The sequence below is a fragment of the Lethenteron reissneri genome, chromosome 21 (genome assembly GCF_015708825.2).
Source record: "Lethenteron reissneri isolate LAM-NWPU_2019-01 chromosome 21, ASM1570882v1, whole genome shotgun sequence".
NCBI lineage: Eukaryota > Metazoa > Chordata > Hyperoartia > Petromyzontiformes > Petromyzontidae > Lethenteron > Lethenteron reissneri.
In genome coordinates this window covers 13,830,320-13,846,434 of record NC_083799.1, presented here as the reverse complement: position 1 = coordinate 13,846,434, position 16,115 = coordinate 13,830,320, and the positions used below count along the sequence as shown (strand labels likewise).

Below are 16,115 nucleotides of genomic sequence, written 5' to 3'. Positions count from 1 at the left end.
GGGGGGAGGGGAGAGGGGGACGTGTGTTGGTGTAAACATTATAGTTCAGGAAGACCTCTGTCCGTTTCTTTTCTGTCAACGTAGACAATAGCAACATGCCAAGTCGGTTTAAAACGGCACCCACGACTGATCGAGTGTGTAGGCAACGAGTGATGATGAGTGTCATTGTAGTTACTAGGTCTTATTAAAACGTTAATCAATAAGCCATCAGAACACAAAGACAATGCCCCACCCCCCATTTTATCGTCTACACTCTGGACCAATTAAAGCTGACATGGTTACTGCCAGCGACCAGGCCTGGCCACCCTTGTCATCAGAGTGCTACTCCTGGGACACTTTGTACCAGGTAATCAATTTCCAGCGAGCATGGCCAGGGGGAGGGCAATTTTCCCCACTGATGTTTTGCCCAAGATGTGTTTTTCATATCAGCGAGATCGAAGCTAGCGCAGTGCACACAAATCACTACATCACTCCTGTCGCATACACACAAACATCCCTCGCATTGTTCACGTGGGCTGTTGGGACACGTGCTGTTCGAAAGCAATTATAGAGGCTGGCACAATGCTGGTTTGTGGCCACCACCATGTCCGGTTCAGGCCACACCATGCCCTCGTGTCTCCCCAGTGCTGGTATGTACATACCACACCAGGTACTCATTCAAGGCAGAGTCGACCTATGGGAGGACCCAGCACCGATTCAGAAATCACTCGCCACTGATGAGCGTCATGGCTGGGAATGCAAGGCAGGTCGCTGGTTATCGACGAGCGGTGCGCTAACCCACTTTGCAATCGTTTTTTTGGTCCCACCAAAACACATGGACAGAGCGCTCGCACAACGACGACCGCTGTAGTCATCCCGACACACCCACCAGGACACGAGCTTGGGTCCCCCTGGCACGGACGGCTCATGGTGGAGTTCCCTTCGCACTCGGCGCCGCCGAAGCGCGGGGTTGGGCTGTTGCACTCCCTGGTCCTGACGGCGGCGCCGCCGGTACAGGCGTCGCACGCCGACCACGACGACCAAAAGCCCCACCCGCCATCCGCTGAAACACAAAGACACACAGATCCATGTAGCCTTTAACAGACTTGTCTTACGGTTGTTATCGTTTGACTTGCATCCCACTGGGATCTTTGGCACACAGCGTTGACTTGCGGTGGTTTTTTTCTGGAAGACTTTGCTGGGTTTTTTTCCCCCCTGGATTTTTCTGTTGCGCGAAGTCACTTTGAGATGTTCTTTGTTCGTGTTTTTGTTTGTTGCGGTTGCACCCGAGTCAAGAGCCACATGGCTCACAGGGCTATACCTAATAAATGAACTGAACTGAGGTGCCGCTGTTGTCAGCGAGCATCCGTGAAGGTCGGCACGGCGCACGAGTTGGTGGGGGGTAGCCCACACCACTCTCGTCTCCCGAGTGCTGATGTTTACACACCGCATCGTGTTTAGTGTTGATGCCGTACAACGTGTTTAGAATTGACAGGAGTAAAAAGTTGAACTCACGAACAAATCGACTTACAAACAGACCTCTAGAACCTAACTCGTTCGTAAGCAGACGAGTCCCTGCACCCTGACAGTGCTCTCGCCCCCCCGCCCCCGCCCCCCCGCGTGTCCGCACAAAAGTCACAGGAGGAGGGCGCGACAGGCCGCCTACGCACTGGGGCAGAAGGGGAAGAGGTTGCACGGCTTCGCCTCGAGCTGCACGCCCACGTCCCTGTGCTCGTGCCCGCGCTGAGCCCCGGCGCAGGGCGCGCCCCCGTCCCGCGGCGGGGGGCACGCGCACGTGCGGTAGCGCGACGCCGTCTCCGAGCCGCACGTGCGGGAGCACGGCGTCCACGGGGACCACTCGCACCAGCCGCCGTCCACTGCAATCGGAATCGGAATGATTATTTTTTTCGATTAGCGGAGGAATCCGATGCAAACACGTTACCCGCACATCACTCAATGTGGGATTACAACAGAGCAATGGTCAGAGGTCGCGAACGGGTTTTGATTCCTTACCCTTACCCGTACCCAGCCGCACCAGAGTCGCAAACAGGTACCCGTACCCGTACCCGACCGGGTACGGGTAGCCGTTCCCTACCCGTACCCTACCCGAAATTAGTGACAAACGGCTACTTTCCAGCTACTCATGGCCTACCCGTACCCGTACCCGGCCGCACCAGGGTCGCAAACGGCTACCCGTACCCGTACCCGGCCGGGTACGGGTAGCCGGGTAGCCGGGTATCGGGTAGGGTACGGGTATCGGGTACCCGGTTGCGACCTCTGGCAACGGTGCCCCCCACCCCTCCCCCCTCGCCCCCATGGCGGAAATTTGGCAGGACCCTCGTGAAAAAGTATTGGAGACTGGGTGAGGCGTGCCTGGGTAAACAAGCGCGTAATGGCAGCAAAAATGTAATACATTTAACGAGGTGACGATGTACTTGGGGTTACCACTGTTGAATGGTGTCGCGGTGGTGCATTGGTTACGTTGATTCCCCGCCAAAGACAAAGAACCACCATATAGCCTGAATGGACTGTTGTGGCAACTGCTGTTAGCGAGGTGTACCTATTAAGGCCGGGCAAGGTACACGAGGGGGTGGGTGGCCAGCACCACGCCCGACCGCCTTTGTTTCCGCAGTGGCAATGTTTACGCACCACACCAGGTACTCAATTGAGGCTGAGTCGACCTAGAGGAGGACCAATTCAGATATTCGTCACTGGTGTTGGCCGTTAGCGGGCATCGAACTCGGGTAGCCAGGTTCGTAGCGCAGCACGCTTACCACTACGAACCCACCACCCCTTCGCCAACCCACACTGACCAATGTGGTGAAGCATGGTCAATCAAACCGCGTGACCAACAGGGCGTGGAGAGACAGGCCTTTAATCAGCAGTTGATTGTGACAAAGGGCTGCACCGCCGTTGTCGATTTACAACATAATGGTTCTCATCTTATTGTTGAAGGAGGGATGACGGGCTGAATTGACTCGAGAATTCGATTGCGAGCTACGCGCTCCGGCCACTACGCCGTCCGGCTGCACGGTTAACTGTGCTCGGCTGAGAAAATGAACACCACCTGGTGAACACCACGTGGATGGAAGAGCATGGGAGAGTTTGGTCTACACCGCCGGCTGGGCCCTCAAATGGACGAGTCCTGCTCATCGCTTACTTGGAGCAAGGGGACAACTCTACTCATTGATCGTGAACATATTCGAAGCCTACTGTGTGGATAGGGAAAAAACATTGGAAGTTCAAAGAACTCGCATTTAAAAGTTTAACACTGCAGTTAAGGCGGTGGTAATTTTATAGAGGGCGAGAAAATAAATGGCTTTTATCTCCGCATTTCCATCCAAGGATCAATTCTCGTGGCCCGGCAGTGTGACATTCCGTCCTCTTGTCGGTGTCTTAAAGGAGCACGAGAAATCAAGCTGTGTTCAGATGCTACAGGCAAGACGTTTAACTCTTACTCATGACACCGCTGGGTACCAATGCAGACTTCGCAAACATCCGGTAGCTTTGTGAAAAAAAGTACAACTCACTGATAAAGCACTGGCATCACATGCTCCGGGCGATGAGACAGACAACGTCCAAGCAAAAACTTCGTTTGAATTACATCACCACCGACGCAACCACCACTTTCTCTGCTGGTTACTGCTATTCTGAACGCTGCCTTAGCTCATTACCACCGAGCTGCACTCGTTCCGTGTTTGTGAGTACGAGACACATTCATTAGCGGCCTTTGGGCCTCCCGTGAAAAAAAAAATATGTTTTGCCGTGCTCATCATGATTTATCGGTCTGTGCGTGCGTGCAAACTCTTCGCTCGGATTAACAAATCGGCTCAAAACACAGCCCTGGGGTGTACAGTGCTGGCAGCGGGTTTGGGATATGTCGTGGTTGAAATAACGCAGTAACTTTATGAATGCACTCTTTATACAGTTAAGTATACTGATGATCAAATCAAAAGTGATTTGCTGGTCAAGTGAGCATTGAGGTGGTACTAGTGTTCTTTTTACAGCCAGGGGTGGAAATTCCACGTTGCTATGGCTTAGGGCAGCTCCATCCAAAGGACAATCACCATTGATTTACCCCACAAAGTGTGTACTCGTTTTATTGACCCTGGAGAAATGGTCGTGATAAAAAAAAACCACTACCAATAATTTGTCGTTGAAATCCAGTGCGATGCTTGTGATTAGTTGCTTACCAGGACAAGGCTGATTGGTGCACACCAGCGCTCCATGCATGCAAGTGCTGAAATTATAAAAAAATAAAAACGACATTAAAATCATTGAGCGCAAGGCCGGATTTACTTTCGCAGCCTTCATAGATTGATCTTAACAAATGTTGCCTCGACCGATAACAAGGCAAAAAAAAAACAAAGGCAAATAAAAATCTTACGTAACTTCTTCAAATGATGCAGAGAGCAATTACGTAAGCACAGCAAGCTCTTGTGACTCGACTGCAGACAACCTCGTTCAAGTCGGGGGTTTATTTTCTTCCTCACACCACGCCATCACCCTGGCCCCCGCCAAATGACACCTCTCTCCTCGCCATTCCCCAAACAGAAACCCCCGCTCGCTCCACAGCAACCGGCCAGCATTCATTGCACAGCACCATGGGATGCGGTCACGTAAGAACGCCTCTCAAATCAAAATAGTGTTAATTGGTTTTTTACCCTTTTTATCTGGCAACAAAACTGACACCTTTTTTACAAGGAGTCATGTTTGCATTGACCACAATACGTGTGGTCTGAATGCAAACAAAAAACACAACTCTGATAATGTATGCACAGATAAAAGGTTAAAAAACCAATTATCATATTTTGCTACTGGCAAAGGAGATTCCAATGGTCAAAATAGTGTTGTTGTTGCGTAGCCAAATCCATCTGGACGACGTCGCCCGGATCTCTCGGATGCTAAGCATGTTCGAGCCTTGATATTGCTTGGGTGGGTGAACACCACTCACAAACAGGCTGGCCGCACAGCATCGCGGACTATGTGGTGGCTAGCTGGGGTTAGTCCAGCAAAAGCCCATCGCTGCGCTCAGAACCGGCCCTAGACCTTTGGGGGCCCTAAGCAAAATTTGGTTGGAGGCCCCTTTGATGTATGATTTTTTCACCCACTAGCTAGCAGTGACTCTAGGGGGCCCTCTGCTGGCCACGGGGCCCTTTGCAATTGCAAGGGTCGCTTAGTGGCTGGGCCGGCTCTGGCTGCGCTGTTCTGCATCTACAGCCCCCCTAACCCCCCAACCCATGCTGGCCAGCGTGGTTGGTGAAATTTGGTCACTTAAACCCCCACGATGGGACGAGGGGGAGGCCGTAAATCAACAGCGGGCGGTCAAGAAGGAGCCGTGCGTGTACCGTTGCTGCTACTATCCCCGGCGCCCATCCCGTATCGCGAGGGCCGTTCAAACTCGATCACCCAGCGGTGGATTGGCAAACAAGAGACGTGCGAGTGCATGAAGCGAAGAAGGTGCGACAGGAATCGATCGACCAGTTGTTGCAGCCGTCCGCATGGGGCACTGTGTCCCCGGGCGGGTGTCGCCGCCCGGTGTTGATGTCCAGGCATGTGCAGTCCTGCTTGTCCACGCACGCCCTGCCCTCGCCGTTCATCAGGCGCCCGTCCGTGCAGTAGCACCCGGGCTCGCAGCTCCACGAGCAAAACTGACGTCACGCATCAAGACGGAAAGCACACGTGCCGGTCACCGCATATTCGACCCGTAGCTCTGCGAAGGGGCGTTCAGCCTGTTGTTGTTGTTGTTGCAGTGGTGCACTTTGCCACTAACCTGGAGCTCACGATATAACTCAATGAAGTCAATTTATTTTGACGGTGAAGCACTGTTTTTGCGTCGTGAGTGGCGTAACAGAGTAGCTAACCATCAAACAGAACGACGCACGTTTGCAGCAATGTGAGCAAGACCGAGAGCGGGTTTGATGACGTACAGACACATCGTCGCAGCTGCGCGGGCAGGGCGGCCCACAGTGACTGTAGTACGACCCAGCCACTTCCGAACAGTTCCTGTCTGAAAAGTAGAATGCACACGAGTAATGTGAAACCATCAGAGGAGGATTGCACACCGAATTCGGGCTGGAGTAAAACTCTAAATAAGCCCTTTAACCAAACTATTTTTTTTTCTATTTTACCAGATAGGGCCCACTGAGCTATGTAGCGCTTTTTCAGAAGCGACCTGGCCACAAATGATAACTCAACGAAGTGGCTTGTCGCGTGGAAATTTAAAAGCAGCAAAACACTCTAAGCGCACCCTTTTCTAAATGTGGAGGAATACACCAGAGGACCCGGATAAAAATCCACGCCGCCACGGGGAGAGAGACACGCAAACTCCAAATATACAGGCGTCAGGGTCGGGATCGAACCCACGACATCCTGCATACCAGGCGAGGCAGATAACACCTCGACACCGTGACGCCCCTTTGTTATGAGGACAAAGAAATACTGTCGAGGGCACAACTGTGGACACTTCACTGCCGTGGTGATTGGATACGTGTGGCCTTGAAGTCAAAGTGGCACCACCAAGGTGCTATATGGGCCTTCTTGAGCATGGCTTTACACGACAACACAAATACGTAAATTCATACAGCGCCTAAATGCAATTACATTTCAAGACACTTCGTAAAAAACAGAATTACATGAGGTCATCAAGGGGTGTACGGGAGGGGTCAAGGCAGGGAAACATGGCAGGTCAGAGGGCAACACTGCAGCACAGCGCGAGATGAAAGTAAACGGGCTCGGCGTGCCGATAATGATGAGCCCGAGGGACAGCCGGGACAGCCGGGGCAGTACCAGCGAGTTCCAGGGCAATCGCAGTGGCGACGGCGACGGGGGGGCATGAAGCCCTTCAACAAATCTCAGGGGCGTTCTTTCTCATTAACGAGGCATCAAACTCGTGCGTGACAGCGCAGGGCGCACACCCTCGACGTGTATCCACAAGATAACAGCTTGCTTGTTTATCGGGGGTCAGGGGGGAGAGGGAAATCAGGCCCTTCTTATTTATTTAGAATTTTATCTTTTAAAAGAGGAACTCGCTCTCTCGACGTGTCCCCCTTCCCGAAGCAGCCCGCCGGCGGCCGCGTGGTCAACGGCTCACCGGGGCATGGCTCCGCGTGGCACTCCTGAGTGTCGACGCCCGGGCCCTCGCAGTAATCTCCTCCGCCGCTGGGCACGGGGGCATCGCAGGAGCGGGCCCGCGAGCGAAGCCCCCCGCCGCCGCAGCTGCGCGAGCACTCGGCCCAGCGGCTCCAGCCCGACCACGCGCCGTCCTCTGCACGCGCCACGCACAGGCACAGCCACGCGACAGCCAGGGACAATGAGCGATGGACGAGGGGGTACACACACGGGGACTTCTGGAAGGCTCGGCCGTCGCTGCCTCTCCTCAGTGGCTTTGTAGCTCGCGTCGAGAACTCTCTTGTCTCTCTCTCTCTCTGTCTCTCCTGGCCACGCTTGCTGAGTCACTCCTGGCTTAAGCCTTTAGTCCCCTCGCTCCCATCTTTCTCTGCATGTGTCCTTCGGTCTGGGAATAGAGATCTCCCTTGTAGTCACGACTCGGTACGGTGTTTACACCTCGTGAGTCTATTGAGGCGCCTCACCAATCTCGAGCCGTGATTTAGCAACAAAAGAAGTAGCAGTAGCAGCTACGCCTCTTTGATCATTCACAGTGGAAACCCCCACAGGCCATCAATGGCTTGGTCGTTTGAAAAAGCCCTCGTAGTCACTGCAGGAATTGTAATTTCGTTGCACATCGAAAACTCCTCAAAGAGAGGCTAGACTCAACGGAGCAAGATCTAAACTTAAAAAAAAAGGATCGTGATGTCTCGAGTCCGTCTCGTCTCAAGGAACAACTTAAACAATCGGACGATATGCCTCCTTCCCCCGTGGCTGTCAGGGCATGTAGAGTCACAACATAGCAGTGCACATTTACGAGTAAAAATCTGATGCCCAAGGAACCCCCTGAAAAAAAAATTTTAATCAAAGGAAATTCTGCTTAGCATTCACATGTGGCCAGAGCATTGCTCCTATGATGTTAAGCAATGATACAGACGCAGCCTTCGTGGAGGTAATTGATGGGCTCCATTAAAGAGGTTAGGCCTGACACACCTTTTCAAAGATAGTTTATTATGGTTTCGCGGGAATAATGATTCTTCCCTTTAAAAAAAAACAATACACGGCTAATTCTAATCAGCTAAACAGAGAGTGGTCGCAACGTTGTTCCTGAGTATATACTCGAACCGTTCCCTCATGACTAATGTGTGTCTGTTCTGTGACCTCTTGCCCATGAGCTAAAAGCTACTCCATGTGACCCCAAGGTTCACCACGGCCCGGTACAAAACGTGTTGTGATGTCACTGCTACTTGCTGCTCAGTCATTGGTCTTTGTTGCTCCAGCATCTACAATAAAAAAAAACAATGTTGCATGCGAATGGATGTGTAATCAACATCAAAGGAAAACATTTCCTCCGTGGTTGCGTGTGTATTTCCCAGAATTTCTAGAGAAATTAGGCAATCTAGGCGATTTAAATGTGCGTATTGCCAGTGCCTTCCTAATATCGGAAGAGCGTTACAGACGGTCGCAGAAGCGCATCCGAAAGCCAAACAGCCGCAGCTGCTGCGAGGATAATCGAAGTTCGCGTTTTGATGGTTTACGCTCCTTGACACGATGTGCGTGCATGCACGCTGGAAGAGAAGGGACGTATCTGCTGCAGTGTGTAAACATCGCCTTTGGGGAGACAAATGCGGCCGGGCATGGTGCTGGCCACCCACCCCATCGTAGATGCTACTCGCAAACAGCTCTCGCCCCAACAGTCTGTTACGCCCATACGGGGGGGTGGGATCGTTGTTTTTGTGTACGCCGGAGGAGCAAGGAGGAACGTACGCGTGCAGGCGTGCGTGTTGCACACTCGCTCCTCGCTGCCCGGCCCCCCGCAGTCGCGACCTTCCCCCGCCGGCGGCGGCTCCGTGCAGAAGCGGTAGCGGCGCTGCACCCCGAGGCCGCACGGCGCGCTGCACGGGGTCCAGGGGCTCCAGTCGTTCCACGCACCGTCCACTGCGGTTGGGCACGGGTCACGCACGGGGGGGAGCAACGCGTCAAAAGCGCGTACGCGTGCGGCGCACCATGCGGCGTAATGCGCGGTGCGTTAACGCACACGCAGTACGAATGCACAGTGGCGCACGGCACATAGCGATTCACGCACCACGGCAGGTGACACACACACACACAGTCTCGCACACGGCACTCTGCACAAGCAGCGCCCCATGTACGGAGCACACCACACTCGCAACACACGGGTCCTGCAATGTGGCACGGCACACCGCACTCAGTACACCGCACACACAGCAGACGGGTCATGCATTATAACACACACGACCGCACACCACTCAGTACAACACGCACGCACAGCACGACTGTAACGTGTTCTTTATTTCCACTAGGAAATCGCCCGTTGAGACTACAAGGTCTATGTTTGAAGGAAACCTGAATTATTAATACGATGGGTATACCAAGTGTCAAACAGGGTCGGTGAACAGAATACAGGGTCAATATATCAAGCCACAAAAAACCCTGAAATGATACAAATCTTTAAAAAAAATATGCAATTAATCTCTTTGAGTAAAAAAAAAATACGATACATGCTGCTACAAACGGTGGCATGGCTAAGCGGTAGCACGCACAGCAAGTCCCACGGGACAGCACAGCACATTCAGCACACCAAGACGGTACACCGCACTACTACACCCACGGCTCACCCACTCCAGGCTTGAACAGCCAATGCTCGTACCCAACACAAGACGAGGCACTGAAGCAAAGAACTTTATAAATCTTATTATGGCGGTGTTGTTGTTCGCTTAAGAAGTAGAGGGCAGGCCCAGCACAGTGCTCAACACACACCACTCACGTCTAATGAAGTTTTAATTTGACCAACTTTGACATCGGCTCGTAGGAAAAGTTGTGGAAGAGCATTGGGGAGCAGTCACACTTCACCCCACCACGAAACAATGAGCAAAGCCAACCTTCGGCATTCAACCTCTAACTTTTTGGATGGGCGATATCAAAGAAGGGAAAGAGTTCATTATCGCATATCAGTCAATGTTTTCTCAGAATCACAATATGTATCTATACTGGAGGAATCTGATGAGCTATAAAGCTCTTTGTCACAGATGTCCAGTAGGGGCGGGTAAGAACGTTACAACAACAAACAACACAAAACTACGATAGGAGTGCAAAGTACAAGAAAGGTAAACAAATCACCCAAACACAAACAAATTAAAATAAACCATCCACATCCTCCCAGGCAAAGCCCAATGAGATGTTAACTTATTTTTCAGAAGCGACCCGGCCACGTATGATAGCTCAACAAAGTGGCCCATCATTTGGACATTCATCGCACGAAAATAATTTAAATAATCTCATTGCATGTTTCTAAATTTGTATCATATTATTCATGGGGAACTAAGCAATATTAAAGTGAGATCTATGTTTAAAAATCAGAATAATTGTCTGGTTTAGAACTTACTCGCTAATAAGTGTTGCTTAAAATGTGTGCATTTTTTGCAGGAATGAATATTTCGATTATCATGATAAGGGCGCTGAATTGTGGTTGTAGGAATTGCTTATTTGCGGTTTTTTTTTACAATATACGGTAAAAACGAGTAAAAAAAAAACTAAAAATTTAGAAATGGACTATGGACTGAATCAGTGTGGGAGAGAAGCCTGGGGTGGGGTGGGGGGTTGGATCGGCGCCTGCCCGATATGGGCGACATTGCCGTCAGATTGTGAGATTTAAGGCGGCAGTATCGCACTGCGGTACAGAACGAAGGGATATGCTCCTCACCATCGCAATCAACGCTGACACACCTCGCCGCTTCGCCATTTTCACAAGTGCTGCGAAGAGAGAAACCCCAGGAGATGTTCAGGTACGGAGCGGAACCAGCACACTGAATCGGCCTCTCAAGCACACGTCCACACGTGCGATATGCCTAACAAACATTTTTGGTTTTCAGCATGCAGACATATGCGGGCAGAGTTTTCCGTCCATGATTTCTAACACACGCAACAGTGGCACAACGTGGATGTCCCAGAAGAAAACACTTAATCCGTGACCCAAGCGTTGCATCCTCTGGCCTTGGCATCCCTCGAGGAAACCGGTGTAACCATCGACGCCATGAGAGCGTTGGCGGGCCGATGGTCACATCTGCATCAGTGGAAAATGAAAGACAAGCCACAGTAGTGCGATTGTGGTCATGCACGCATGTTTGTATGTATGCATGCTGAACTCTTTCCGCACCGTATGTAGCCAACCGTGCTAATCGGACGTATAAGGGAAGGACGAGAATATGTATGGAACCCCAACTATAGACCATGTGGTAAAACCACACTGTATTCTGCACTCATTCTACGGAGGAATACCAAAACTACACAAACCCTCTCCTGAAGGCCTCTCATCGTGGCTAGCAGAACTCGACATTGGCATCGAACCACTGAACATATTACTATTTGCAAGAATAGAATATATGCAAAGGCATGAACTAATTAATCTAAACTAATTTCCTTTTTAGTCAAAGGTCAGTGTCTAATTGCCTGAAGGATCATTGTGGTATTGCTCACCTCTGCTGGTTGCTGTCAGCTAGCACTATAAATTCAACATTCCCAGGGCAGGGGGTCAGACAATGAATAAGCCAAATACTGCTGACTTCCTAGACAGTAGCAGTCATTTTCATCGGTATCATCATCAGCTGTGGCCGATCCACTTCTGGATGAGACCTCCCCACCCCGATGCCATCCCACGTGGTCCCTCGTTGCCACGGTGCATCTTGGCGGGGCGTCCTCTTGGCCACGTTTCTTTCCCTTGGCTGCCAGTCCGTCGCCAGCCCCATCCATTGACCATCCTTCCCCCTGGCCATGTGCCCTGCCCAAGCCCGCCCACTTTCCTTGAGAGTCGATATGATGGCTGTAATTTTCATTTTGTTCTCCGATCCACGCATTGCTCTTCTGTGCCTCTCATTTGCAATTCCCAGCATGCACCCCCCCCCCCCCCACGCTTTCTTGAAACGATGATTGAAACTCTCAATCCTCCCGATGTGAGTTGGGCACTTTGCCAACAGATAGCGCCGTTTGGCCGCAGTCGCAGACGAACATTTCTCTTAATGAACTCACCATTTGGTGCAGCCTATCTGTATCGGAGATCTGGGCAGATACACCGAGCCTCCTATGAAGCACGGGCACTCCGAGGTTCGAACACACGTCTGGTTCTGGAAGAGTTAAGCAAAAGACAAGATTAGGAAGGTCACCCAGCTCAATTGCTGTAATTAAACAACACGAGAGCTGTTGGCAGGCTAGAGCACATATAAAAAAACAGCATATATTGGGGATGTGTCTCTGATTTTTGGATGAATGAAACACAAATTTGGACGAGATCAGAATTAGTTTTGTGTCGGAAGAGGGTCACTTATACGATGTCACAGCTGATGTTTCTTTGCCAAAAATGATGTCACGTGCCATCCAGGGATGTCACTTTTGTGAGACCGAAAATCTGAAAGAGATCTGAAATTTTCCTAAAAAATCTGAAATGTTCTCATCCAAAACTCATCCCAAATATATATATTTGATTGCAAATACAAAAATCCAGTCAAATTGTCTTGTATTATTCAGTGGCTGTGTTCAGCTTTAAGAGACCTCATCCAGCAATGGATAGAGCAGTGTTCAGCTTGAGAAGACGTCCGGGGAGTCCTGTGTACCCTGAAAATACGCTTTGGCGGAAACCACAGCTGCAGCTAGAATACCAAATCCATCGAAATCCCGGCTGCTGTGGACAAAGAAAATGCTGGCGCATGAACCAACTGCACAGTCATCATGTAGCTCACCAACAGCAGGGTTCCATTCGGGCAGTAGCAGCCCGGGTGGCATTCTCTCCCGGAGACCGTGAGGTCACGGCCGAGGTCGGCGCAGGTTATAGGCTCATCGAGGTGGCACAGCCTCCAGACCTTTCCATCAGGGCAGCTCAGCGTCTGACCGTCTGCAGCATTCCGATCGACGGGCAACAAAAATAAATTTTCAGACATTCGCGGGCACTTGTAAGTAAGATGTGGTTTGGATTAAAAGCTGTGGCGCTTATGAATAAAAAGTTTTTTTTTAATCATACACTGGATGTAGTAATGCCACGGCTGTGGAACATTATGTATGGAACACATTGTGTGTGCCTGAAATCCAGAGACTTGAAGCCTCAAACCTCATGTCACAGAAGATGGAACACACAGCCTAGATAGGCACTTGCCAAATATGAGCAATTTTCTTTTTGGGTTGCCTCTTCATTTCGAGTGAACAAAGACAGCTGATGTCAACAGTGAAGAAAGCCACTGTGATGCCTTCCCACACACAAAACGACTGAACAAGAAATTGGAAAATTCCTCAAGCACATCAAGGTCATACATTCATCACAGCCAAAGTTGTTGATGCCACATGCTCCACTTCCCACTAGACCACATAACTACCCTGCAGTTGAAACCCCTTCTCCATGGTCTTTTCATAACATTCTTACTTTCTGGATGTTAAAAAATGACTTACATCATACTTTTCCACGTAAATAGATAGCATCATTCAATTATTGCTGTCATCTCGAGCCGGCTCCCCAGTTTTAGCAGCATAATGGAGATGTGGTCACGGCTAGACATTTCATTATAACCGTGATTGCAATTGCCATTCATATAATTGTGTTAATATTAAACAGGCGATGAGCAGGTTTGAGTGAGTGGTGCAGGCTTCTCCAGGGCGATGTTTTGCTTCAAAGGGCAATGCAGAAAAATCCATTGCTGTACTGCACTACGATCCAATGTCTATGCTCCCAATTTCACTAATCCGCACTGACCAGCGTGGCACAGTGTGGCCAAAAAAACTCCCACGCTGCACAGGGAGGCCCTCATCCAGCAGCGGATTTGATGAAGGGGCGGCACATGCCAGCGAATGATCGGTGCACCATCGCTGTGCGTGGCGTGACGTCTCCGTGCTCACCGCAGCTCTCCGTGTTGCAGCTCTCCATGTCCTCCACGGCGCCGCCGCCGTCGCAGGCGAGCGAGGACCCGGGCGGCGATGCCGGTGGTGGTGGTGCCGGCGTTGGGCAGGTGCGGCTCCGTACGCGGACGCCACCACCGCAGGAAGCCGAGCACCCGGACCAGGCCTCCCACTCGCCCCACACAGCTGCGCGGGAGCATGCGGAGCAGGCCACGCCGGCAGTGAGCGCCTCCTTGTCACTCTGCTATTGTTGCCATGAACCTTCACTCATTGATTCCTCAACCCCACGCTGAGGACTCTACCGGACAGATGCTTTTTCTCATCAGTGCTGTGGTCCACCACCAAACTTGCAGGTGGAGCAGCATACTCACCCACACACTCATTCACCTGCTCACTCAATCACCTGCTCACGCACTCACCCACCAGCTCACTTACTCACCCACCTACTCACCACGCTGTAGGTGAAACCCCTTCTCTTTCTGCTCCTCCCCTCGCACTGCTCGACTTTAAAATGTCTAAAGTTCCTTAACCTCGCACAACGTAAGACACTTGTTAACCTTTATTTATTACACCTTCAATCATGCTATTCGTCGCTGGGCGACTAGACCTTTGGTGCCTTTTGGCCGCGTGCTCACATACCGTAATTTTAAAATCATGCGCATTACGGAACACATATCCAGCAGGCAAAGGGACCACCGCTAACAGAAAATTTCTCGTTCAGAGTAACAAGCCACATTCACAGCGTCTCTCTGCTCAAATGAACAATGATGGTGTATAGCAAGTCTCTCTATACATCAGTGGTTTAGAGACAGCAGTAAAACGTCCACATTTCCTGGAGGGGAACCAGCCCCTGTGGAATGACAACTAGTTTTGACTTTTTACAAAATGCACTATGAGACCTCCTTTACCAGTGGCAAAATATAGTAATAGGTTTTTACCCTTTCAACTGGTACAAAACTGACACCTTTATACAAGGCATCATGTTTGCATTAACCACAACACAAGCAGTCAAAATGCAAACAAAAAGAAACAACTCTGATAATGATAATGATATGCACTGTCCTTGAAGTTGATTGGTCCACATCCGAGACAGCTTTTCTTAGAGCCTAGTCTCCATTGGTGTTGGACCAGATGACGCCAAAAGGCGTAAAAACCTATTACTATATTTTGCCACTGGTAAAGGAGGTCTCATAGTGTAAATGCTTACTCAATACTCTGATAGTGCGCTGTTTTTGAGTTGTACGCCTTTTGGCGTCATCTGGTCCAACACCAATGGAGACTAGGCTCTAAGAAAAGCTGTCTCGGGTGTGGACCAATCAACTTCAAGGACAGTGCATATCATTCTCATGATCAGAGTTGTTTCTTTTCGTTTGCATTTTGACTGCTTGTGTTGTGGTTAATACAAACATGATGCCTTGTATAAAGGTGTACCAGTTGAAAGGGTAAAAACCTATTACTATATTTTTACAAAATGGTTGATGGCCTGAGATCTCTCAAGCTGAAAACAGAATTTTAACTGCAAGTTTTCTGATTGAGTTGGGAAATTCCAGACCTGGTGCCACTCTGACTAAAATAAAATGCCTTTATGAAATTTGCTCATTATTATTTGCATTATTGTTCTATTCGGATATTTTATTGCCAAAAAATTAAGTGTAAATGGAAAAGCAGAATCTTGCAATATCTGGGAAAATGAGGCCCAAATACGTGCTGTTTCCTGCCAACGTGCTGAAGCTTTCTGTGACCAGAAATATATATATTGTATGAAAATAAATGAAAAGTGTCATGATATTTCGGGGCGTACAATTATTCTACGGCATGAACGTGCCAATGATACACGAATGAGAGTTGTAGCTCGCGCTTAGGTACTTTGCATTGACCCTGGAAAGCATTTTATTATTATTAAAGTCTGGTCTCTATCAATTGAAGGGAACAGGTTGAAAAAAAAACGACATACAGCCTCAAAAATAGCACCCATTCATCGTATTAAAAACCAATTAATGGACAGTTATTTAGAAAATCATATCGATCGGCTTCCACAAAGCGAAGAACCGTGGAATGCCAGAGCACCACTCCGAGTTGCCCGTCTGGAAGTGTGTCCCCTCCGTTATAACACACAGCAGGTCTATAAGCAA

The 16,115-nt window shown here is 50.0% G+C and overlaps 1 protein-coding gene across 1 annotated transcript in view; it reads right to left on the bottom strand.

Annotated features, from left to right (window-relative positions):
- The window catches only part of LOC133345274 (SCO-spondin-like), a 178,995-nt gene that overhangs the window by 76,764 nt on the left and 86,116 nt on the right, over positions 1-16,115 (bottom strand). Inside the window, 11 exon segments of the mRNA XM_061555889.1 lie at positions 869-1,042; positions 1,650-1,856; positions 4,173-4,219; positions 5,461-5,630; positions 5,910-5,989; positions 7,073-7,246; positions 8,854-9,024; positions 10,811-10,860; positions 12,133-12,227; positions 12,840-12,991; positions 13,984-14,169. Coding sequence (XP_061411873.1) covers positions 869-1,042; positions 1,650-1,856; positions 4,173-4,219; positions 5,461-5,630; positions 5,910-5,989; positions 7,073-7,246; positions 8,854-9,024; positions 10,811-10,860; positions 12,133-12,227; positions 12,840-12,991; positions 13,984-14,169 — 1,506 coding nt within the window.